Source organism: Meleagris gallopavo, chromosome 2, assembly GCF_000146605.3.
Source record: "Meleagris gallopavo isolate NT-WF06-2002-E0010 breed Aviagen turkey brand Nicholas breeding stock chromosome 2, Turkey_5.1, whole genome shotgun sequence".
Taxonomy (NCBI): domain Eukaryota; kingdom Metazoa; phylum Chordata; class Aves; order Galliformes; family Phasianidae; genus Meleagris; species Meleagris gallopavo.
This window is the reverse complement of record NC_015012.2, coordinates 37,792,262-37,817,774: the sequence shown is the minus strand read 5'-3', so window position 1 is coordinate 37,817,774 and position 25,513 is coordinate 37,792,262. Positions and strand designations below refer to the sequence as shown.

Sequence of the window (25,513 nt, the reverse complement as noted above, 5' to 3'; positions counted from 1 at the left end):
TAGGGCATTATAATTGACCATCTTTGATTTAAAGTCCCTATTCAAAATTTTAAATGGAAATTGTAAAAAGCCTTTTCTGAAACATTTGTCTTTCTTAAAGAAATCCCTTAAACAAAAGATCTGATAGTACCACTGTGCTACAGATGTGTAGCATCACATTGTATCCTCTGGCATACACCTGCAAGATGTTGAAAACAGCTTGCAAATCACTGCACATCCTGGTGCATTTCTGCACAAGCACTGACAGCATCTAGCCTGTCATGAAACAATGTCAAAAGACTACCCCTTAGAAGATACATTTTAGGATAAAATTGTGGTCTCACTGTGGTCACCAGGAATTTTACAGCAGACCTGAAGACAGCTAGAAGTTCAACACTATTTATTGTTTTGAAAAATAAAAATTGCAGAAGAAATATACACTAAGGGCAGGTGTAGTGTAGAACAACTAACATAGTTTTCTCCAGAAAAAGAGCATCTGCTTCACAAAGAGACACTAGAAAGGCTGGGTCTCTTCAACTAGATGATATAGCTGAGATGTAGACTAAGGACTACAAAATTGCCAAGGCAGCAGATAGAGTGAATGCCAACCTGTTAGTCCACCAATACTGCAATACAAGCAATAGGGAAGACATGATGAAATTAGCTTTTCTTCACACTGAACGCAGTGAAGATCTGGAATTAATTGCCACAGGAATCTGTGGAGGCATACAGTATAAGCACATTCAGAACATTAGGCAAATTCAAGGACAATGCTGACTGAATAAAATTTGCAGATGCACTTTCCAAGAGATCTAAGCCAATAATTGTGGACAGTGACTGAATATTAGGGGAATGAGCAGCAAAAAGGTGTCATGAAGTCCTAAACTGAACTTCCTGTGCTACTGATGTGCTACCCCATATTGGGTTAGGTGATCCACTGGTCTGTCCAAGCAGAACATAACATTTCTTATTATTCTGTATTTTCTTTTCAAAATAGCCACAGAAAAAGCATGTATAAAACTTGCATGCATTACACTCACTTTCTGACTTTGAACTTCATCTGCAAAGACTTGCCTGAAATCATAGAATCATATAATCACTACGATAGCAAAAGACCTCCAAGATCATCCAGTCCAACCACCCATCTACCACCAATATTTCCTCACTAAACCACATCTCTCAGTGCAACACTGAAAAGTTTCTGGAACACCTTCAGGGACAGTGGCTTAATTACCTCCCTTGGCTGCCTGTCCCAGCAACCATTTTTTCAGAGAAGAAATGTTTCCTAATATCCAACCTGAATCTCCCCTGAATCTGTGGCACAACTTGAGGCCATTCCCTCTAGTCCTATCACTAGTCACATTAAATAAGAGGCCAACCCCCATCTTGCCACAACCTCCTTTCAAGTAGTTTAGCACAAACACAGTTCCCCACTATCATAAATTATGTAGCTGAGTTTCCCATATTTGGGGAAATTACAGGGAACAGCACACTTGGAGAGCAGGGGAAACCACCTTCCTGATCATGGTGTCTCCCCTGCCAGGTAAGTACAATGATGTTACACAGTAAATCCTACACACCAAAAATGGAGGAAAATAAGGAGATTTGGGACTGATTCAGTGCCTATTTGACTTGGTAGCAACAAGGCTGCACAATTATGTGGCTGGTGACTCATCGCATGGCAGAACAAACGCATACAGGTCACCTACTGATAACAGCAACAGTAAAGCATACTCTTAATGGGTTTTTATGTCCTAAAAAAATCCATGCACAAACTTCTCCAGTGTACAGAAATATCAGCAAACACCAGTGTGCAAAAACCAAAGTGATGCTCAGAGCTTCAGCACTTCCAGGTATACTGTTACAATGCAACAAGAATTTTTTTTTCCCCTCCCAGGGAAATACAAACCTTACCAGGTCAAATTTTGCCTGGTTTTCACAGGAGTTATATCATTTAAGCATAATAGTTGATGTTAGACTTCATCATGGAAATACAAAGGATCCTTTCATAATGATCTATGCAAAGAAGCAACTACTCACGAGCAAACATTTACCTTAGTATTTCTACTGCAGTTTCAAGTATTTCAGTGTAGTTAACAGGCAGAACTTAATACATGGCTTGTAAAGCTTATCTTGACAAATATCAATGACAGTGTAGCACCAAACAGTTTTGATCTCCCTAGTGACACGAAGTTAAGCGACAGGAAGTTTTAGCCTGAAATTTTGAGTTTAGTGTTTCAACTTACCTTCACTGCACTGAAGCAAAATGCATACAGGACAGTCAGAACCACGAAGCTTCGGGAAACGCTGTAGAGTGCAGACACTAATCCAGAGGCAGCTGAAATGCAAACATCACATGTTAATTAATTTCTTCATAAATGAGTATGTACGTTCAAAAAATCCACAACAACAGCTCTCACAACATACAAGTTCATACTAGTATGTGTACAAGTTCATACAATATACTACAAAGCTGCTTGTTGCGAGAACACCTTCAGTGACCCAAATCGGCTCACAGAACTGTTTACAGCTAAAACCAAAAGCTTAACAACACTGTATCTATGATTTTTTTCCATGGATCTGAGCTCCCTCCCTATTACTATTTGTGCTAAACACTGCTTTGCCAAAAATTAGTATGCCTCATGATGCTGCGACAGAGCAGAAACGAAGTTAACAATCTGAAAAATTTCTACTCAAGCTCCACGTGGAATTTTCCTCATTCTCTCTGCTCTTGGGACATAGGCAGGTTCTGCTATCACCCCAAAGCATCCCAATTTGCTTGGTCAACTATGATTGACATATGTAGGAATGAACTTAAAAAGAGAGAAAAGAACATCTCATCTCTCACTACAACTTTCTTTGAGAACTTCCAGAACCGTGGCAGGAAATGCTGTCAGACAGGATTGGGAGTTCAGCAGTCGCCACAACAGAGACATATGGGCTGCTAAATAATGCCCTACTTAGTTTTCAACGTACACTGGAATGATTATTGATGGGATGGGGATTTTATGCAACATTTTATTTCCTCAAGGTCTGCTTTGGTGTGTTTATGAGGTAAGAAGTGAAAAACACCCTTATCATCGGTATAAATTTTTACCATTCACCAAAGGCTATTACTACAGTAGCAAGTAGAACAATGCAGTAAGTGTGGGTCTAAATGAAAAGTGCTGAGGATGTTAAATCTGTGATATGTGTTTTGAGATGCTTTACTGCATTTCATGTATGATCCCACAGGTTACAGGCTCGTTAGTGTTTGGAGTGCATTAGGTGCACCCTTACGGTATATCTTTATTTAAAGTTTCATCCAAATGGAATCCAGTCAGCATATCCTGACATTATCTGTCTTTTGGATTATAGGATGAAGTCTGGGACAAGGAACAAAGAGAAAGTTTGTTTCTGGTCCAAACTAGGATGACAGAGTAGATGCACACCTTCGTATGCATCTTTGTTATCTTCATTATTTAAGCTATAATGAAAAACAAACCACTATCAAAAGCTGAAGCAATGCCTTCATGTCTTACTTATTTTCTGACCAAAACAGCATCAAAAAAATCAAATGTCATACAATCATAACTTATACCATGGGAGAATGTAAATGACTTTTAAAAAAATTTTTAATTGGACTTTTAAGAGAGTTTTGTTTGTTCGTTTCCCAGAAGTTGAGCTTGTTTATCTTTGGTTTTTTTGTTCTTGTTTTACATTGGACATGTCAGAAAACAGCTCTTTCATGTCAGCTATCCCCTACAACTTATTGCTCAATTTGAATACAACTGTTCAAAATTAAAAAAAGAAAAAGAAAACCGGTCAAGGAGGTCTGACTAGTTTAGTATGCATCTCATTGTTAAGTGAATACCATTCACTGTTAGAACATTAAGATGCACTGTGCTTTAAAAAACACAATAATACACTTTAATCAAAGATGACACACTCAGAAAGTGATAGCTCAGGCTGAACATACTACTCACCAGAACCACCAAAAAGCAAGATGTCTATTTGCTCCAAAAGATATATACAAAAGGTATTGATTTGAGGGAAAAGACCAAGAAGGGAAATCGCAGGAAAGCAATATAAAAACACTAACGAAAAAAGAAAATGCATATTAGAACACAGTCATACATCATAGTAAATAGAGAACAGAAAAACAGTCATAATCCTGCAATAATATATTACAATAAATTCTGAGCATTGCTCTAGTAAGGATACTTTATTTAACCCTAAGCTACAGTTATTATACTTATCTAAACAAAATAAATTGTTTTACTTTGCAAGTAGCAAGTAACTAAGTCTCGGAGGTTAAATTTAAGATTTTGGATAATAGTAAAAGAACAATACCAAAAAGCAAAGAAACTAAAAAAAACTCAGGAGTTAAACCCTGTCTGTCATCTTTACATAGCTTTTTTTTTCCTATACAGAACAGTTGACTAAAATGGCTGCCTTACAGTCAAGGAAAAGCAGGAGTCATAGTTTGAGTATCTGTGCTACTGGCCTTAGGTTCTGTTCATCTCCAGCCACTCCTCCATTTCTCTTAGCTCCACATTAGAAATTGCTAAGCACAGTTGTTTAGCAAAGCACACTCTTTTAAAGCACACTGAACTGGTACCATCAACACTGAAGCATACATTACTGATTTATCATCCTAGTACCAAAATGTTCTGCATTTTGAAGGACGAAGATGTGCCAGTCACTCTTCCTTGTAAACAACTCCATATTTGTTAGTTTACATGCTAGGAAGCCTGCAATTTCCTCTCATTCATTCTCACAAAAAGCAAATTAAACAAATCATTAGTATAATTCATTCTCCTTCCTACTTGAGCCAAATTTTAAGAAGGCAACAATAGGATCTGTGCTCTTTGTTGAATGCTAATTTCACATTTTACTTCCAGCCCCTCTTACTAATGCATTTTGTGCTAAAATAGAACAATATGAGTTTAATCTGACAGTTACTAAATTCATCCTATTACACATTACTAGTATCTAATACTGTAAATCTTGTTGAGAAAGTCAAACACAGGAGAAGAAATGACATACTCATACTGTGTTAAACACAGACAGGGCTCACATAAGCATACTTGCACTTTCAATGCACCCTTCATCATGACTTCCTGCCACTGAAAGGAATTAAATGTATTCTGCATACATGAGAACATGAGAAACTTGTCTTCTCTCTCTCTTAGATGCATTAATTAATACCATTATTAATCTTCTCTTTCTTTACTATTCTGCTCATCTTTTAGGTATTCCACCAATCCACACCAAGCCAAGCAAATACAACTCACAGCATCAAACTCCCTAACAGGTCACATGGACTCTCCATGGGATCAAATGCCCCCAGGACTCAGTGCTGAAGCTAGTCCATCAGGCAAAGGAATTGCAGAACTGACAACTCATCTGACTACTGGGTAATAAAGATGGTGAATCCGGGTCTGGATTGGAAGATGTATTAGGCGTCCCCTGGGTGTGCTCAGCGCAGAGCAGAGGAGCTGAGGGGAGGCCTGATGGCGGCTGCAGCTCCTCTCAGGGAGCGGAGGGGCAGCGCTGAGCTCTGCTCTGTGTGACAGCAATAGGCCCGAGGGAATGGCATGGAGCTGTGTCAGGAGAGGGCAGTGGGGGTTGGGGACAGGTGCTGCACCAGAGGGTGGTGGGCATGGAATGGGCTGCACAGGGCTGTGGGCATGGCCCTGAGTGCTGGAGTTTCAAGCTGTGTTTGGACATCGCTCTCAGACATAGGGTTTGGATTTCAGATGGTTCTGTGTGGAGCCAGGAACTGGGCTCCATGATCTCTGTGGGTGCATTCCAACTTGAGATATTCTAATATTCTGTAACTTACAGTCTAAATTACTGCCTTTGCTGTAGCAACCTCATAAAAAGGTAAGAGCAGGGGGAGAAGGATAAGAAAAAGGCATTGTACTGTCAACATTCCAAAATAAACGGTGAATCAACAAGGAGAGAAAAGTTGGTTGACTACAACAATGTCCTCATCTCATTCTCTCTCTGATAATACCTTGAATAACCCTAACGACTCCTGTAGCTTTGTTTATCTCCTCCTGAGTAAAGGAGCACATCAGAGAGTGAAATAAACAGTTGTCATTTACAAGAGGATTCAATTTCAGTGCAGTACTTTCCCTTATGGGAAGCAAACAAAAGGAGCTGATTAATCAGTTGGAATTGCGTTAAGAATTCTGGGGAGAATATTTAAACAGTACATATTTCCACACAGAACACCTTCAAATGCTGGACCACTAAGTGATGCTTATGTGAGTCACTGGCATTTAACAATGCAGTTTGGAGGTTTCCTCCAGTGGAGCTGCGACCAGACAGGTGCAAGTTTTGACTTACAGAAACGCAGAACTCAGCATCAATGTCACTGCAAATATTTCATAAGTTTTAAAAGAAATAGCCTTATTAAAAAGATTTATCTGAGTAACAGTCAATTTTCTGTGTGATAATACACACTGCCACAGAAAAATAAATGCACTATTTTTTTTGAGAAATAGGGTTGGGTCTTCTTTGTTCCATTTTCCTCTCCTGAACGCAGCTAAGATGACTCACACAGACTTTCTTCCCCTGTCAGAAGCTCAATCAGTGCTGGAAACAGTGGGCAGAGGACTTGTTATCATCAAATTCTACCATCACCTGATATTTACTCTTCTGAGATTTCCACCAACCAATTTCACTCCTCTTGCCAGTGCTCACGTAGTTTCATCATAAAAACCTACCATGCATTTAGCATGTAATGATTTTTGCCACTGACCATACCTACAGCACCTTAGTGACTAAGACTGGTTCTGTCTGTGACCTTACTTGCACTGCGTATCTACTAAAAAAGTCAGGAAAGAAATTAAAGATGAAAGCCATAGTTAGACTGAACTAAAGGCATGATCCCCCAACTAATATAAACTAATAGCAGTTTCATCATCAATTTAAAATAAAATAGAATCAGGTCCTAAATAGGTTGCTTCCAAAGAACCAGACCTGTCACATATCTAACAAATTTACACTGATTTCCTTTTATAACCATGTCTGAAGATCATAGTATGCTATGGGCATTACACCAGTCCTTTCTATGATTTTCATCACTAACTCCTTACCACAGTGAACACCTGAAACAGAAAACTTCTCATTTTATCTGTGTTCTGTAGTGTATAGCCAAAACTCATTTATTTCTCAACGTATCAGTTCTGAGTACTACAATAAATTATGATTAAATACAAATTTAAAAGTCATCATGCAATGACAAATCAACAAGCATTAAAAATAATTAGCAGATAGATAAAAAGGGAAAATAGCAGCAACATTTCACTGGTATTTTGGGGCCAACTTCCCTCCTCATTTTATTATCCGAAACAAATATTCCTGTACTTTCAGTTTCTAAAGGAATCTGAACTCAAAGTGCAGCAAGAGGCTGGAGGAGCAAAGGCCTAAACAAAGCAGCACTGTGATTCACAAGTGCCAGAAGATAGGGCTCCCATAGAGGCAAAGCAAGGAGGAGTCAGACATCAAACATCAAATACACCTATGCAGACATACCAGAGCCCACAGCTGGCAAAAGTACAATGGGAGATAAGCAAAAGGAAATTTTTTTTTCTCTCTGCTGTTAAACAGATTTCAGAGATGAACCCACATTTCCTCTCCCCATTCCCCTTCCAGGCTGTTTCAAGAACCTGCTCCAGGATATCTTTTGAGGCCAACCAAAATTAGCACATTTATAGCCATGCTTTTTTTTCTCCCACTCTGCCATACTAGTTGCCATAGTTTTTCATTTATCTCTATCCCAGGAGTCATTTAAGATTCTTGTTGAATTATTTATCAGCATTTTTACTGTTCACCTTTGACAGGCAGAGAAAATAAGATGTAACAAGAAACTTTAATGAGACCAAACGAAAGTAATGAAAGAAGCTAATGAAAATAAGTGAGATGCAGGTCTTCATTATTCCCCTGTTTCTGTTCAGAAGCATTGAGAGTCAATGAAGCCATATGAAGACCTTTCCTAAAATTAGTATGCCTTTCAGGCAGTAATAGCCTGACTAGAGTAAAGCAAAATGCAAGTCCAACAATCGGAGGTGAACAAGGACCTCAGAGGTCATCCATATTATATCACAAAGATTCTTCCTCTAATCCTAGTTAAATCCACAAACTTGAGACTAAATTTTAACTTTTCTACTTCATAATTAATAGTGTCATGTTATTTGACCTGAGTCCAGTTCAGTATTCATACTGATAATACAACAACAGCAGTGTCAGTTACAGACCACAAGAACATAAAAAGAAGAGTCTTGACAGAACAGGGTATTTCTAGCTATGGCTAGCCCAGATTAGTGCTAGGGATCATCAGTCTTATTTTGGGACAATACCTGGATGTCCTTAGACATTTCAGAACACAACTCCAGAAGGAAGCAACTGCATAGTGGGTGCTCCACACTAACTCATCGTCTGGACATCAAGATTAAACTAAACCAGGAAAAAGCTTGTTCTTCATGAGCAGATGAATGTTCATCTGAGGGCTTGGCAGAGATTATCTTCCAAGCATTAAATTTAAAACTCAGCTTATTCTGCAGTAACTGCTCCACACAGACAAGCCCTTACAAAGATAAACTGCATTTCACAGATGATGTCTTTTGCTAATAACATCAGTGACTGTTAGTTTTCTATAGAGAATTTTCTATGAGCCTCATTTCATTAAGAGCACTTTTTACATGAGGGAAAGTTGCCAAATCTTCCCCCCTCTCATGTGTCTTAAGTCATTCCAAATGTTTCTATCAATTTGACTCAGAGTTGCACCTCCATAACATGCATTTGATTGCCAACGTGGGAAAACACAGACTTCCCCAGCTAACACTTAATTCATTTTTACAGTCTTAGAAAAAATATTGACTCACCTATTATATGGTCTCTGGCTGACTGGAGAAATCTAGGAGAAAAAAGCTTCAAGCCATACATTGTATAAACTGAAGGATTTGTGTCTTTAGATCCAGCATCTAGCAGCAAAATAAGGCCACATAATATACAAAAATAAACAGGTCTGCTGTAGGTTATGATTTTATTGTGCCCCTGGAAAAAAAAAGAAAAAAGTATTTGAATTTTGTATTCACTCTCCAACTGTGCATACTGTATTAAACCAGAGAGAGGTTCAGGAGTCATACAAAAAGTTTTAATGACTTACGTGCACTAATTAATAATAAAAATATTACAAAGCATTTTTATCTTCTCCAGAGGAGTCTTTCAAAAAGTATTTCAGATTAATGCCAGCAATCATTCATGATTTTGAAAATCTAACCTTCGGGACCTTTCAAAACATTCTAATCACAAAAGTAGTCATTTTCTGAGGAGAAAAAACATCCCCATCTGTCTGAATCTTATACATAAACAGAACTTGAATTTTATTTATTTGTTTATGACTTCTTGAAATACAATTGCAACCTGGGAAGAAAAAAAAGAAAAAAAAAAAAAAGAAAAAGGAAAAGGTCTGAGCCTTTTCCTTAACACCATCCAATTTCTTCTCCTGATGCCACAGCATTTTACCAAACACCATGGAGATGGCAGGTAGTGTGCAGCAATGCTATGTGATGTCACCATCCACAAAACTGACAGCAGACATCACTACAAGACCAGAGAATGGCATCTTTCTGAAGAGGACCCTTTATCCAAGCAAGGACAAAAGTAGATTTAAAAAGGATCAATCATCATTAGCAACAAAATTCGGGAGACTGCCCATCATCTGCAGACACAGGAAAATGCCACAAGCATTTAGAAATACAAATTTTAAAGCAACAACCAATTTGGACTTCTGCCCAAACACACTCTGAAAGGACAACATGTTAAAAAGACATCTTGCTCCTTTGAACAGTCATAGTCTCCTATCTGTAAAGCCATTTCTCAGGACTACTGATCCTTTTCACTGTTGCCCTTTGCTCATTCCCCTCTTCCCCCCAAGTAGCACAGTAAGGCCTGTATATTGTTTTGTAAAACAGGGCAATGTTACAGGTGACTCAGCAGGTGAAAGCTGTTTTCTCTTAATTCCCATCAAACAGTTGCAACACAAGGTTTTCAAAGGCACCACACTCATTTACAGAAACTGGCCAAAGATAGTTCAAGATGCAAAACTGACAAAGTTAGGAGAGTTGCTACAGCACTTTTCAACAGGTGTCTGATAACTCTGCTCTAGCTCCACTGTGCTCAGGTGAAATGCAGCTGGTTGCCATCCTCATGGAACTGCAGCGTGAACACATAGCAAGGCAATGGTTTTACAATAGTAAATGCTTCTACCATCCCACTTCATCCCTAAAACAGGATCATGTTCATCTGCCTGCTGCTTTGAAAAAAAAATAAATGGACTTTATGGCAACACCTTTCCCTCAACTGCAAAAGGATGCAGAATGCATTTGTGTGTGGATGTATATAGTACTAAGCATCTACAAAATTCCTTTCCCAAAACAGCTGCATTTCAGGAGTACATTAAGTGATTCCTATTGGCCATCTGTGTCCTTAGTGTCATTTTGTCTACAAAAAGGAAGCAAGATAAGGCTTCTGCTAAAAAGAGAGCCTTTGGGGCGAAAGAAAGCAAAAAGACATCTTGTACCAACACAACTCAATTTTTCTCATTGATTTGAAACGTTTGACAGCAAAGCAGCGTCCCTCCTGGAAAAGGTGACATTCTACAGCTGTTTCTGGCTTCTCTTTCTCAAACAAGGAAGGATCCTTATCTTACACTTCCATACGTGTCCCTAGTACATGAAGTTCGAAGTAATCCTACAGAAAATTGCTGTGGGTCGTGGGTCAGAGAGAATAACAAACACTTAAAAAAAAAATCTTAATAGTTGTTCTGGTAGCAAACTTAGAGTACAGAAGACATCCAGAATATCTGCGAGTGAAAAGATTTCTTCAGTGTGAAAAGCCAGGAGCAAACTGACAAGAACTCAGGTTTATTTTGCAAAAGAAAGTTGTGTGCTGTTGAAAGAAGAAAGCTGAAAGTGCTTTTGTTTGTGAAATGTAATTTTAAGTGAGTATAAAAGGTCATTGGTGGGTTTTTTTGTGCCTACTCACTGATTTGAAACAGCAACTGTATTTTGTTTGGCTGCCAGCCAACCTCATATGTTAGCACAGCTATTAACTGATCTATACATTCTTTTGGATCAATCAGTTAACATGGTGGCAGATTGCAGGGAACTAGCGTGCTTACATTGCACCTTACATTAATGGAATGTAAATCAAGTCAAGACTGACAAATCCTAGATGGTGATTAATCTGAGTTTCATTGTTACAAAAGACAGGAGAGTGTGTAGATTGTGTTATGAATAGGACACACATCCATGAAAAACATCAGAGGAGAGTTAGAAAGAAAAATCTGACTTTAAAAAATACTTGAAATACTACAATCTGGCTATTTTTAATCTTCAGTTCATTTATCTTAAATACAATCTGTGCCTTAGGAAAAGAAACGAGTAAATACAGCAACCAGACGATTGATATTTATATACTGACCCACATGGCAGACCAGAGACTTCTGTTGTAATGTTACATTCTTGCCTTTTTTTTTTTTTCTTTCTTTTTTTTACTTACAAAACCAGATTTTACCTTTGCATGGTAATTATTTGGAGACAGGTAAGATGGAGACAATGACCAGGTGTCCAGAGTTTCAACTTCTCATATCTTTCCATTCTAAGAAGAGCACTGACATACTTAATTATGTTTATAGTAAGTATTTAACTCTTCCTGCTAAACAGATCACTCTTACCATGCTAGAAAGAACAACGCTAGCCAGGACTGCGGAAAGAAGCTAAGAAGCTTTGAAAGGCTATCTGAACAACCTGCAAAATTTGAGTAAATACTACCTTCTCTATTTTTTTTCAGTTGGCACTGGGGAGCAAGTCAGAATACTGAAATAGAAATAGTGTCTAATCTTGAATCAACAGGAGCAAACCATGAGCAGTGACATATGGGGAAGGATACTGGCTACATAGCTTGTCCAATTTTCATGTACAGAGCTGACCTCCATCTTAGTGAATCTTCTCCGCCCTGCATCCTCCTTCACAATAATTCAATCAGTAAATCTGGATTAATCTTCTATTTTAGGTCTAACTTATCAAACAACCATTTTTTGTGCACTAAAAAAATTATCATCAGAGAAAATTCCTGCTTTCCCTTAATATTGCCTAAGAAAGTTCACTTAATTTTTCAAGGTTGTATTTCTTAATTCAGAAATATTAACATCTTACAAACAGCACTGATGCATCTCATGTTTTGATAACATGAAGATTTTCCACAAAGCAAAGCTTCAAGTGTTTGTGAAATCCTAAAGTAAAACACCTATTACTGCAAAGCATTTTTATGGGGGTCAAACTCAGGATATTTAATGATTTTTTTGCTTGCGTGCATATTTGCAAGAAGAAAGACAGAAAGCTTTATGGAAAAGTATGTGTGCTCAGTTCTATCAGAACAGTATAAAGGAAGAAATTAAAAATAGTTTTTCTAAATTCCACGAAGTGCTTTAAACTGCCTGTGGTAGTTACCCCACTTAGCTGACTGCTTTGACAGGTAATGGGACAGAGACATTGTAACATAATGTAGTTATAGTAGCGATTTAGTAAATCTTCTTACTCTTTTAGTAAAGAGTATGATTGCAATTCTTCAAAACTCAAATGCCTTTGTAAATCTGAACTAGATCTTAAGCTATTCAGCTGTCTTAGAGGGACTTGCAGACAAGCTCTCATGATTCTTTTGTATAGCACATTTGCTGCAGGTAGAATCTTTACTGGCTGATCTGCTGCTGCTAAACACCACCAAGAAAACTTGCACTTATCAAAGCCACCTGTCCCTAACCTTGAAATACACCCTGAAGGGATCTCTCACACATCAGAATACCCTACAGTCATTGGTATCTCTCATACTATGTTGTTAATAAACTGATAAAACTCACATTTGAAATGGACTTCACATAATGCTCCCCACCATGCCAACGAGGAGGCTGTTCCATACTTTTAACATCCCAGAAACACAGGCCTATATGAAGAACTCTAACGGCCACGAGCTCCTAGCTAACCGGATCTGAAAAGGCTAAAGCACAGGGTGACAAAAAAGTCATGCTCTGATTTTGTAGCAGGAAACAGTCCTAAACCTGCTGATAGAATAAATGCCGGTAGCAAGTATTATCTGTAGGACTGGTGCTGCAGAGCATAGTGAGTTCCAACTTCACCACCAAGGATGACCAAAAAGAAATATTACCACAATTCAATAAAACATATATAAGTGAATAAAAAATCCAAAGTTTTAGCTGACTGAAGATTTAATTTCTTACCCCATACAGTATGGGGTTACAGCTAGGATCTCTCATTCAGATACTATGCACTAAATACAGTCATAGAATCAACCAACGTTGGAAAAAACCTCCAAGATCATCCAGTCAAACCATCCACCTACCACCAGTATTTCCCAAGTATTTTAGATGCTAATACAACAATTTTTTTTTTATTTATTTTTTATTTTTTAACATCTCCAGGGGTAGTGACTCAATCACATGAAGTCATCATGATAAGTTCCAAGTTTCAGTCCATAGGGAAGAACCCACCTACAATAAAATTATACCAGACATCATACAGTTCAGTCAGCAACCACTATGTCTACAGCAGGAAGTGAATACACTAGCACTTGGAAGGAGTTCTGAACAAAGATTTTATGCATTCCTGGACACTGTTTCCTGAATTCAGTGGATGGTCTTCTAAAACAGAATCTCTCAAAATGGTATAGGCTAACGATGACGAAGTTCCACCAAGAAGTAGCGAAACCTGCTTGTGAGAGATAGGGAAGAAGTCTGGAACATCTTTAGCATGCTTGAATAATGTAAGGCATTAAAGGCTACTCGTAAATCCAAGAATAGAAATCAATTCATTGCTCAAATCTGTAGCTGCCAATGATTCATTTCACACTGAAAAATCTCATCTGCATTTTCATTCATGGACATGGTACTGCTCATTCATTAATCCCCCTGCTCTTCTGCATCCTTATATAACATCAAGAGAGGTTATACCCTTTAGCTTTAATGTAGTCAATATGAAATAGTATGTCTTATTCTTTGTGGTGCTTACTAGCTCAGGGAAGCATTTACAAGTATCTATTTTGTTTTATACTAAGATGTAAGATACAAAGCAGAGATAGCTAATCTATTTTGATTTCATCTTTGTTACAGTTGCTATTAGAGCTAGAAAGATTATCATGGTGAAAATGGGAAAAGAAACAAACAAGGGAGGAATGCTCATCTGTATCCAAAGATCTAGGTTCCCAGGAAAGACTCCACAGAAGAAGGATCTCCAGAAAGAGATCCTTCCCTAGTGGCATTCAACCCTTAAATGGGGTCTAGGACCTGTGACCCCTTCCGGTCACACAGCTGAATTGCCTTCACCTGTGCTCCCATGGCTGACTCAGTCCTTTCCTCAGGTGATCAATCAGTGATTCAGGCTGTGACTCAACAGTCCCCATACAATCTTCCACCTTCAAAACCTCCTGTGGAAAAACTCTTTATATTTCAATTCTGTTGCCTTTCCTACAGTGCACTGAGAAGTTTGCAAGAAACTCTCCATGATAAATTTTAGAAAAGCATTGGGAAGATGTAAACATCTATTGTTACTTTGCTGTACTGCTTGCTATATGATAAACAGAATCCAATGTGGTGAATAATACTTGTAATACTATTGTTGTTCAAGTCTGAAACACAAACCCAGATTCTGCTCAAAAATGTTTTGATTTAACTTCAGTAGTTAGTTTGTCTTTAATACAATTAAAAATGTGGGCTAAGTATATTTATAATGAAGTTTTGATTAAAAGTTTGCCACTCAGTTTAAATAAGTGTGCATGTTACTAGTGTCTGTGAATTATAAACTATTTGATTATGGTTCACGTGATGTCTAAACATTGCAGCTGAATTGACTAATTGACTTTAATCACTCCAAAAAAAACAACTTTACACTAAGGTAGGAATATTTACATTCATTTAAAATACTGCAGTATAATGTATGAATTGAATCTGTAAATGAAGCTGCTGCTTCCCTACTTTTTATGCAGTCATGGATATCCTGTGAATGTATTACAAATGACAATACCTTAAGATCACCCTATAATAACTGACATGGAAAAGAAAATAAGAATCCATTGAAATCCATCTTAGTGCAATGTACAGTGTACACTTGTAAATAAACTCAATTTCAAGTTCAGCCTGTATTTCCAGCCTCGAAACTGACAAGAATAATTACTCCCTGCCAAAGCAAAATAACCAAACAGACCTGCAGTTTTAAACATGCTGTTCTGGAGCCTTGAGGGAAGAGAGGGGTTCTTCGAAAACTCGCAAAGAATAATAAACAAACAAATGAGCATCTGGACAGAAGATGTAAAAGCAAGCAAGGGACCATATCACCCCTGGAATGTGTCACAACACCAGCAAATCAAAATTGCTGAGATAATGACAGACGTAGGGGTCAGTTCACAGTCATACGGTGATGATCTTAAACAAGTCTTATAATGGAGATAGGAACAGGCTCTTTGAAGAGAGATGTCAGAGTTCAGCTTCTCAGAACACACAGATCTTTATCTATAGATCCTTATAATCTGCATTCATTCACTGAGTTGGTCATTTCTTCAGGACACATGCACTGTAGTAGTGTCATATAACAAACAGAAGAATCTATGCCATTTGATGAGCTAGTCACGTTATTGGGAAATACAGAAGCAATAACAGATAAAAATAAATCAAAATAATTACATTTAAAAAACAATGAGGGAAAAAAAAATTAAAAAAAAATTCCTAATCTTAAGCCCCAACTGATCATGCTGTTAACCTAGAACTACTTCTGTGTTCAGCCCATTTCCCAAGGAAAGCAAAACAAATGCTGGTCTAATACCACAATATTTAACTTCAGCAAATTGGTCCAGATGCATTGTTTTAATTGAGTATTTTAGCTCAAAGAGAAAGCACTTTTCTAAGGCAGTATCAAATTCAGTAATATAAAATTAGGGCATTTTCATAAATCGCCTAGAACAATGAACTAGTTAATTCTCAGTTTCACAGAATAGCTAAATGTTGTTACACAGTACAAAAGTGACAACAAAGGAGAAAGACTTGTTCTTCTAGCCAACACTTACATGTACTGGTGAAGCAGGATCAGGCTGGACACTCTGAAAACAAAACAGAAAGAAGTTTACATACAGGGACTTGTCTTCACAGAAGTTAGAAGACAATTCAGCACTTGGATACAAACTTGTTTCCTACCTTTAGGAGAGAATACTGGCAACTGGCCATAACGAGACAGAACAACAGAACCCAAATGTCTTTGCAAAAGCCTTGGTTCAGAGTTAGGAATCCAAGAAGTGAAACGAGAACTACTAGGAGAATAGAAAGTACATTCTCCTTGATATCCTCTGTCCTGTGTGAATAATAATAATAAAAATATTTATATAGTCGTTACAGCAATGCATATTCATTTGCAGCTGGTATAAACAATCAGTGCCAGAGCTATCAGAATTTAAAGGACCTGAGATTTTAGTCCTGAAACTACATATCCATGGTTAACAGTACCTCACTCCCCTGCCAAAAATCTTAGACATTGTGACAGCCAAAATCTACAAATAAAAGGCTGGGCTTCAGTGCAAATCTGTACCCTTCAATCTCTCTTCCCAAATAGGATTCCACAGTAGAGGCGATTTGTATGTATGCAAGTGCATCACTGCCAGAAGAGTTGATGCTGAATGAAACAGAGGGACTGCAAGAAGAAGAGATGCCAAAACAAGAATTTTTCTCTAAACAAATAAAACCATACTAGAACAGAGGGAAATGCTGAAAGATCCCCTTCTGAATATCATCTATAATTTTTAGTATTTTTTTAAAGACTGCAATACTTGACCTACAAGAGCCTGGCACTTCTGTATTTTTGACCGACGTATTGATTTTTTTCCTCAGAAAAACCACTGGATCCGACAACTAATCATCAAATTTAAGGACTGTTCCACAAGCCTGGTGCTCACACAAACCCAAGTCACTCTTGAAAACGAAGGGTAGTGAGAACTACCAAAATAAACCCTAAAGGAAAATATTTTCTTCTACTTAGAACAAACAAGTATCTGTCTACTCAACTTGAATATGACACTAGCACAACGTTTGCTTCCTTCTTCTCAAGTGGCCTGTTCTGTTCAGCAGATACACAGGGATGCACACCGCACACTAGGTAGAGCTGGATGCAGAAAGCTTACCGGTCCAGCAATGCCAACAAGGTCAGCCGATCGTACCAGACTTTAATCCATTTACCAGGGAATATAATAAATCGGTAAAACTGCCTGTTCAATTTCCGCTGTGCTGAAGAACAGGAAGAATCTTCAGGTTCCTGACTGGGTTGCTTTAAAAACAAACAAAGCAGAAATACACAAAATACACTTCTGCACTGGTACATGGCTGCCAGCAATACAGGTATTTAAAAGGCTAGATTTACATTAAGTTTCAGAATTGTTTTTCCCAAACAGGAATAACCAGAACATATTTATCTTCACTTCAAACTACGTAGGTTGCACTGGAAATAATTTATTTCATGGAAACTAGAACGATACCTAACATATTAGCATTTCTATTATCACTTTACAAAGTTGCTGAACTACATTCTTTAAGCAAAAATTTACTTCAAAAGATTACACTTGCTAATCCTGGCACAGTTTCGTTCCTCTTGGGTTCTCTGTCCTACCCGAAAGTAACATGAAATTCAATCAACTGCAATAATTAGCTCCATTTTCCTAACAAAAATTGTTCGCTGTAACAACCTAAAAAAAGAAAAAAGAATACTGGTAAAAGAGTCCATTAAAAAGATCCGAAGATCTGATTATTCACTCCCAATAACATTTTAACATCTATTTAACTGAGTGTCTAAGTGAGCATTTTGGCTCCAGAGGAACTGTAATATTTGGATAAAGTTTACACAAGGCTTGCAGTACTTGGGCTGTAGTCAGATTTTTGAGCTCTATTTGGGAAACTCTGAGCAGTCCTAAGCTGCTACTTACTACGTGTAACAGTGCTTCATACATATATAAAAAAAAAAGGGGGAGGGGGGCATAAACCTTCACTTTGTACATTTATACTGTGTCAGAGACAGCCAGAAAATCTAAATTCGCTGAAGTCTATGACAAAACTCCTGACTTACTAAGGCTTAGGATTTCATGTTCAATAATAAATCTGAGAACAGGAAGTTCTGAAGTTACTGCCTGCCCTTGTTATGAACTTGCTACATAAGCCTGAGCAACATGCCTTACTTCTTTCTTGATGATGCAGTTTTCCTAGAAGTAAGAGTGATAATTGTTCTCTAATTTATGAGCAATTTACAAGATTGAAAATATCTGGAAAACATTTGAGCTTTTAGATAGAAGTCTACATCCAAATCCGAAACATATTTGTAACAAACAAGGACAATTAACAGATCTTTAACTTAAAACAATTTCTCTATACGATTTGCTTTCAGTTTAAAGTTTCTGTTCAAGATCCAAGAAGATAATTAGCTGACATTTTAAGGTTAAACATAAATATCAAAGTAGAACTTGCCATGGAGAAAAAGATAAGGTTAACGTTATTATAAAGGGAACTGTCAAAGCAAGATTACACCCTCAAGCCATTGGTCCAAGACCCCAAATATAGTAAAGTTCAAACATGACCACATGTTACCATCTTAAAAGAACTCTGAGGGCTTTTTTCGTTTATCAGCTGCATTGAGAGATGTGACTTTGACATTCCACAATAGACACCTAGAAGCCTGGTTGCCTGATTCAGAAAAGGGAAACCAGACATAAGGTTTTAGGATAGTAAAAAATCCAAAGAAAATGTAATATTATTAAAATGTGGCTGTGCATCTAAAATCATAACAGCTACATGCTTTCCAATGAAATTAGACAGAAGATCAGCTTTTTAAGGTAACGGAGTCTAGCACAGACCACAAAATTGTATTTTGCAAGCAGTTTCTCACTTGTGTGCTCCTTTTCTGCAAAGAGGCCCTTCAAGCCAGTAACACCTATTGTCTCCAAGACTTTCCTCAGTATCAGTAGAAAGCATCTGAATTGCATCTATCAGCATAAAATAAATCTAAATAACTGAGCAGTACTGGGAAAAAAAAGCACAAGAAATCAACAAAATTGTCATAGCAACAAGTCTGCAGTGTTTGTATAGCAGTTTATCAAAATGCTAGAAACTGAGATATTACAATGTACCCGTGGGGTTTCTGAGAGGGTCCTTCGTGCCACCATTAGAAGGAGCTGCTGCTGAAGAGCACTTGCTGCCTGATCCCCGGAAGATGGTTCTTGGCTCTCTGAAGTAGTGGTACTAGAAGAGCTGAACTGTATCTCACTGCATACAGAGGGGAAAAAGGAATGAAACTAGGTTAAAAAGCAGCATCTTTGTAGTAGTCCTGAAACATTACAGGAGGAAGACAGGCTGGCTTTCAGGACAAGGAGCCTCCCAACTTAGTACCTGAAACCTAGTCCAGGCCCACAAAGCAGTTAGCATGCAAATGTAGATACACCATATACTACATCCTCTGTAGATAAATGGACACTTCAATATCATGATTTTTCTCACCCCAAGATGAACACCTAGAATGAATCCCACTTCTGAAGTGCATTTTGCTGTCCGCTGGCAATTCAGAAAGTCTTATTGTACATTGAGATTTGAGTATCAGAACAATAAGCATTTAGAGTCACCTGGTGTGACTCCTAGTCCAAGGGTTGTTTTCAGAAATATCAGTGTGGCACATTTCCAGACCACTAATACTGAATTAAACTTCTGGAAGATAAACATCATCTCCCTTTTTTCTAGTTGTCTCTACACATCTCCACTTCTCACAAGCATACTGCTGTAAGTATCAATAATAGATTATCTATGACAGTTTCCCTCTTGTTTACCTTCTCCTGTAACTCAGGTCAAAAGCTGCATATCCACAGTGCAAAACTACACGGTAACTACTCTGGAGCTACTTTAAAATGAGCTTTAAACCAAGTTCATTTAGCTACCTACCAAACTCATCTAGCCTCAGCTGCATAGAATTTGATAAGCATTAATTTACCCCACTGAGTATTCAGGTTATAAGAAACTTCCTTCTGCTCTCACAAGATGACAATACATTAATCAATCATTCATAAAAGGCTAATACAGATAACCCCAGTATTGAGGCCTAAACTCAACCTAGGAAGACCATGAACAAGATGATTTCCCGCCATGCCACATGTTTAATGCTTTATGCTTAAATACTTCATCCTCTGCAGTTACAGCAGCAATACCTTCTGTGTTGCAAAAATGGTTAGCTACTATCACCTCATCCAAGGCAGTCAATATCAACTGTTCCTGTCTTCCACCAAAGAAAGACAAGCAGGAAAAAACTTAAGTCATTTGCTTATGTTAACCCAAGAAGTCTGCGCCAGAACAAAAAATAAATTCATCTTGCACACCCTATAAGATTGTTTGTTCCCAAGCCACCTCAGGAGCTTTACAGTCATGACTGTCCCATACAAAAGAGGCTGTTAAATTAAATTGCAATGGCTATTGCTACAATAGGACGAGTTTCAACCTCTGGATCACTAAGAAGCAGGGCTGAAGTATCGGACCAACAGCTTGAAACATACACTGTATCTTTTTCACCACTAGGACTTGCTATCTCCACCTGGACCAACAGGAATACCAGCAGCACCAGGATATCACTACAGAAGCCATCCTGCCTTTGGCCTCCAGACATGTTAATTTAGTTTTCTCAACACCTTGATTCATGTCAGGTTTGGGTACCAGTCACCATCTACCACTCCAGTAGAGTTATCAGATGAGCACAAATGAAAGTGCCCCTCTGTTCTGACCCCAGTGGCTGCCCCTGTATTCCCCACTCCTCCTGCTATAAGTAGAAGAAAGATCTGCTCCACATACTGAGGACAGTTGTCACATGTCACAGTACTAGGAAATGAGGTCTAGGCCCAACATGATCAGTTGATGGCCCAGCCATGAAGCAGCTCTCCATAAGAACACATCTTCTTTGTGTGTCTCATATAGCACCCACAAGCAGTTAATAGCAAAACCAGACAGAAGTGATGGGAAACAATCCACAGTCCTGGGTCTCAAACAACTGATTCAAGTAGGCAGAAAGGGAAGCATAAAGGCATGTCTCCCAGGAAGGAAGTTCCTCAAAACAGCTAGCCATAGATACAGACTACAGAGGATATCTGGACTTATCCCATATTCTGAAGCACCCTACCCAAGGGTGACTTTGTTCAGCATGAAAGGCCATTGACCTCTTTGTTTTGCTAGGATCAACCATCCCATTGTGAGCATGACCCTGGCATTGCCTTTTTATAGCAGGAAAAAGCAAAACGTAGCTCAGGGTATGCAGGAGCTCTGCATTGGGAATTCCTGCTCAAAATGTGACCCAAACATAGTAAGGAAATAGAACAGTGTTTATTCATTTCTTCTTAAAAGAAGAGTTAATCTTCAATAAATTTCTATGCCCTTAGCTGTCTTTCTATAAAAGCCAAATAGAGTTGAGAGTATTTCTAAATTGGACTGTGTCTTTCATCTGTTTCCCAAGAATGGAACTGGCAGAATGATGGATAGGTAGGCCAAGATACTCCCCTGGCACACTCCTCTATTAGTTCTAGGAAATCAAAATCATTTTAAGAATAAGAGTTCTTCCAAGAATAAATTTAGAGAACAAATTCTCTCCCATCAGACTTGAAGATAACTGAAAAGCTTTGTGTTTGCTTTCAGCAGCAGAATTTACAGCTCCATCTACCAGCAATTGGCAGAAAAGGTTGCAAACAGCTGCAACACTAACTGTGGGGAAAATGCTGGAAACTTTATGGACCTGGCAAGGCAATCAGGGCACGGGAAATAGAAAGGCAGAGCTAGCAAAGCAACAGTTCCCAAAACAGGATTGTCACCTGGCCATTGCCTGATTTCCACGCCTTCTATTTAAACAACATTATATCTCTGCATCTCTTATTATTCTTCCCTCATCTTCTTTTCCCCTCAGCTCTTATTTGCTATTTTTCCTCCATACTCCTATTTTCTGTACAACATCCTTCTCACGTTCACTGATGCTGAATGTCATGATGACATTATCACGCTGAAAGTAAATATCAGTAAGAAATGTGCTGGCAGTGTTTGTGTTTCTGTAAGCTTACAAACAAGATTCCATAAATCTATTACCATACATAAATAGGAGCAAACAGTCTCTAATAATAAAATCATCACAACAGAGCTGATCACACTATAACATAGAATCTTACTAAATAGAAAATCTGTTCATTTGTGGAATGAAATTAATGCTATCCAGATTTACTACAGTAAACCATACTGTAATGTAAGCAAAGGTATAATTGAACTACATTTTGAATAATAAACTAATAACTAAAAATATATTTGGTAAACATACAACCTACGCAGAACAAATGCAAAAGATTCACAGCACCCTCTACTGATAAGCGGTCACAAAGCCAAGATTTTTTTCCTGGCTCATAATTCGTTTTTTTGACAACACCATAGGCTAGTTGAGCTATCATTCAACATTGAAAGTACTTTAGTACAACTACACAAAACTGGAAAAAAATCTCCCTTCTCCCTCTCTGGTTAATGTTTAATGGCACGTATGTATGTGTGCCTTATAATGCGGACAGTTTTGCTCAAGCAATTGAAATATAAACTAGCCTAAGTCAAATCCTTTGTTAAGGATTAGCTGGCCTGAATCTGAATACTTTTTAAGGTAAGCTCATTATAAAGGCATGCCACAAAATTATAACAGATTTCCAGGCCAATAAAGTTGTTTTGCAGGGCTTGGCTAAATTTTACTTTAGCCTGTATTTAGGAGAAAGTTAAATTATGGTAGGCAGCCTTGTAAACAAGGTCACAACAGTCGCAGTACAGAAAAGCTTCCCTCTTGAGCTCAAAACAAGAAAGCTCCCATCACATTCTTAGGCAGCTATCTGAGTTACGAAGTGTAACAACATGCAACATAAATGTCCACAGCTGTAATAATATGTCATGATATAGCTGAAACCTATTTGTAATACTCACTGAAACCCCATTCTTAAGGCAAACAGCTCTGGCTGTGAACTTGAGTGAAGCTCAGAGGTTGCCTGTCTAACTATTACCTCCACAGCATTAGTCTGAGGTGCATTCAAAATACTTCAATGAACTGATACCCAAGCAATCTGGTTGTACAAGATCCATCTAGCACTAACAACATAATGGGAACTCCAAAAGCCCTAACTGGGTCCTTTCAAAATGCTCAATTTGTGGTAGAAACACTGCTGCCTGAAGTGACACTGAAGTACAGGATCAATAGCAGTCCACAGCTCTCTGATAGCACCTCCATTACTCAATCACATTTCTGAGGTCTTCCTACCACCATTACACCTCAGCAGTTTCACTTCTCACCTAAAACGCTTCCCCTGCCGTTTCATTTCATTGTCATAATTAAATCTAACCATGCAGACCTCTTGCTATACGTTCAATCACAACTCGTCTCCACTGCAGAACTGTCAGCACGAACCTTGACCAGATCACCACGTAACCAGGCATTGAGACAAACCCACTGGCTGTGGAAACAGCCTTTTTAAGCAGATGATGGCTTACAGCTACCAGCTGTATCATTAAACAGAATGACTTGAAAACCAGAAAACAACCCAAATTATATAAGAAAATTGAAATACGCAAAAGTGAGAGCAGCATTAAGGCTGAATGATTATGTGACAAACCCAATCAGAGCAAACATGGTAAAACCGAAGAGGCAATCTGCACTTATTTTGGTAAGAAATCAACAGTCTCAAAGAGAATAAAGTTCATTCTGAAAGCATAATTTAACTTCCCTTAATGGCTACTGCTGAGGGGAGTGCAAACTAAAGATGATACTTCTCCTAAATCTGTTCACAATTTGCTACTTATAGAACAAGATTTAGGGAGCTTTTTTGGCATCTGTTTAACTAACAAAGAATAATACCACCCCTAACAACAATAAAGTAGTGGACTCAAGCTTATAGAATGGGAGAGCTGGATGCAGTGATATACCAACGTGACAAAAAATGATAAGACCCCCTGTTTTGGAATGGACTACAGAATGAGCAGCAGAACATGTTATGTTCATTAAGTGAGATACTACAAAGAGAAGCTTTGCAGTGCAAGGTTATCAGAGGCACTGCAGGCACTATGAATAGTGCAAGTCACGTGCACTTCTTTACATAGGTGTTGCAGGAATGGGATCCACTTGGTTCACCCTTGCCTCTCTGTATTCATATATACACATATTTAATCTTAATAACAAGCAAGTAACACCGATAATTTGTAAGTCTATTGCATTTCAGAGTAGTACTCCAGAGAGTAAAGAGAAGTGTACTAACAACATTAAAAAACAGGAAGCACAGACCAGTTAACAACTTGTGGGATGCCTTTTGAGAAAATGCAGTTTTACTGAAATTAATGCCTTGAAAGCACCTACTGCTCCATCATCTCCAGTTTTCTAAATCATTTTCCTGAGGTCTCCACCTGAACCGTGGGGGAGGGAGGGGAAGTAATCCTCAAAAATCACAGTGCTTCTGCTGCTCTATTACTAAGCAGGGTGTTGCTGCCATCGTGTGGCTCTCCTCACTCTGTTTTAAAATAGCAAAAGGGGTGGGGAAAAAAGAAAAAAAAAACCACCACAAGAAAGGAGTTTTAGGTGGTCATGATAACACAAGTGTTCCTCCTGTACCTAGCAACCCAGCAGAATGCTACTGAGTTGGTAAAGAGTATTTTTTTTCCCTAAGGAAAATAAGTGGTTATATCAGAATTCAAACATGACCAGTTTCAACCTGCACGTGCTCATGTATATGTTCAAGAAGCATTATACCTAAGCTACCTGGCTCACCTAACACCAAATCTGAGAAGAAGCTAAAAAATATTTGCTTTATCCATATAAAAAGTGCTCAGTTGCAGAACAACACAACCTGCTGAGCAGCCTTCAGAATTCTTCCTCAAAATGAAGTCAGCAGCTATTGCTAGAGCAGAAGGGGGTCACCTTGCTGAGAAATACAGAAAATGATGTTTCAGACACACAGTATTTTCTCATTCTAAAATGGCATTTTGAAATTCTAAAACTAAAAAAAAATAATAATAAAACAACTTAAGTTTACTTTCTCCTATGAGATTTATTCCTCACAAGTTTAGAGACTTTTTCAGTGGTGAAAATACTGGAGTATTAATGGATCTACACAGGAGACATATAGTACTGCTAAGGCATTCAGCTAGATGCCTTCACATAGTACAATGCACTCCCACAGCTTATTCATGGATGTGAATGTAAATCAAGAAAGTTAACTCATTGATTTGAAGCTCTCCTCTTTTGCCCAGGGCCAGAAACACCAGCAGTCCATGGCACTTAATAGCTCTACTGGCAGGTAACTTCAATCATGGGGTTTTTTTTAGTACTTGTGGGACACTGTTTTGCTGCAATTAGCTCTTTTTAACCTATCAGCCTGTCTGATGTTGAAAAAGCCCTTTCTCTCAAAACAAAGAAGA

General features: G+C 38.2%; 1 protein-coding gene and 1 pseudogene across 1 annotated transcript in view; both read right to left on the bottom strand.

Moving 5' to 3' along the window:
* The window catches only part of PCNX2 (pecanex 2), a 172,407-nt gene that overhangs the window by 96,886 nt on the left and 50,008 nt on the right, over positions 1-25,513 (bottom strand). The window contains exons 9-15 of the mRNA XM_031552196.1: positions 19,198-19,333; positions 17,209-17,351; positions 16,232-16,385; positions 16,105-16,137; positions 8,856-9,027; positions 3,945-4,055; positions 2,226-2,317 (exon numbers count right to left, since the gene is read on the bottom strand). Coding sequence (XP_031408056.1) covers positions 2,226-2,317; positions 3,945-4,055; positions 8,856-9,027; positions 16,105-16,137; positions 16,232-16,385; positions 17,209-17,351; positions 19,198-19,333 — 841 coding nt within the window. The remainder of the gene's footprint in view (positions 1-2,225; positions 2,318-3,944; positions 4,056-8,855; positions 9,028-16,104; positions 16,138-16,231; positions 16,386-17,208; positions 17,352-19,197; positions 19,334-25,513) is intronic.
* On the bottom strand, positions 1,385-1,530 carry LOC116216407 (annotated as a pseudogene).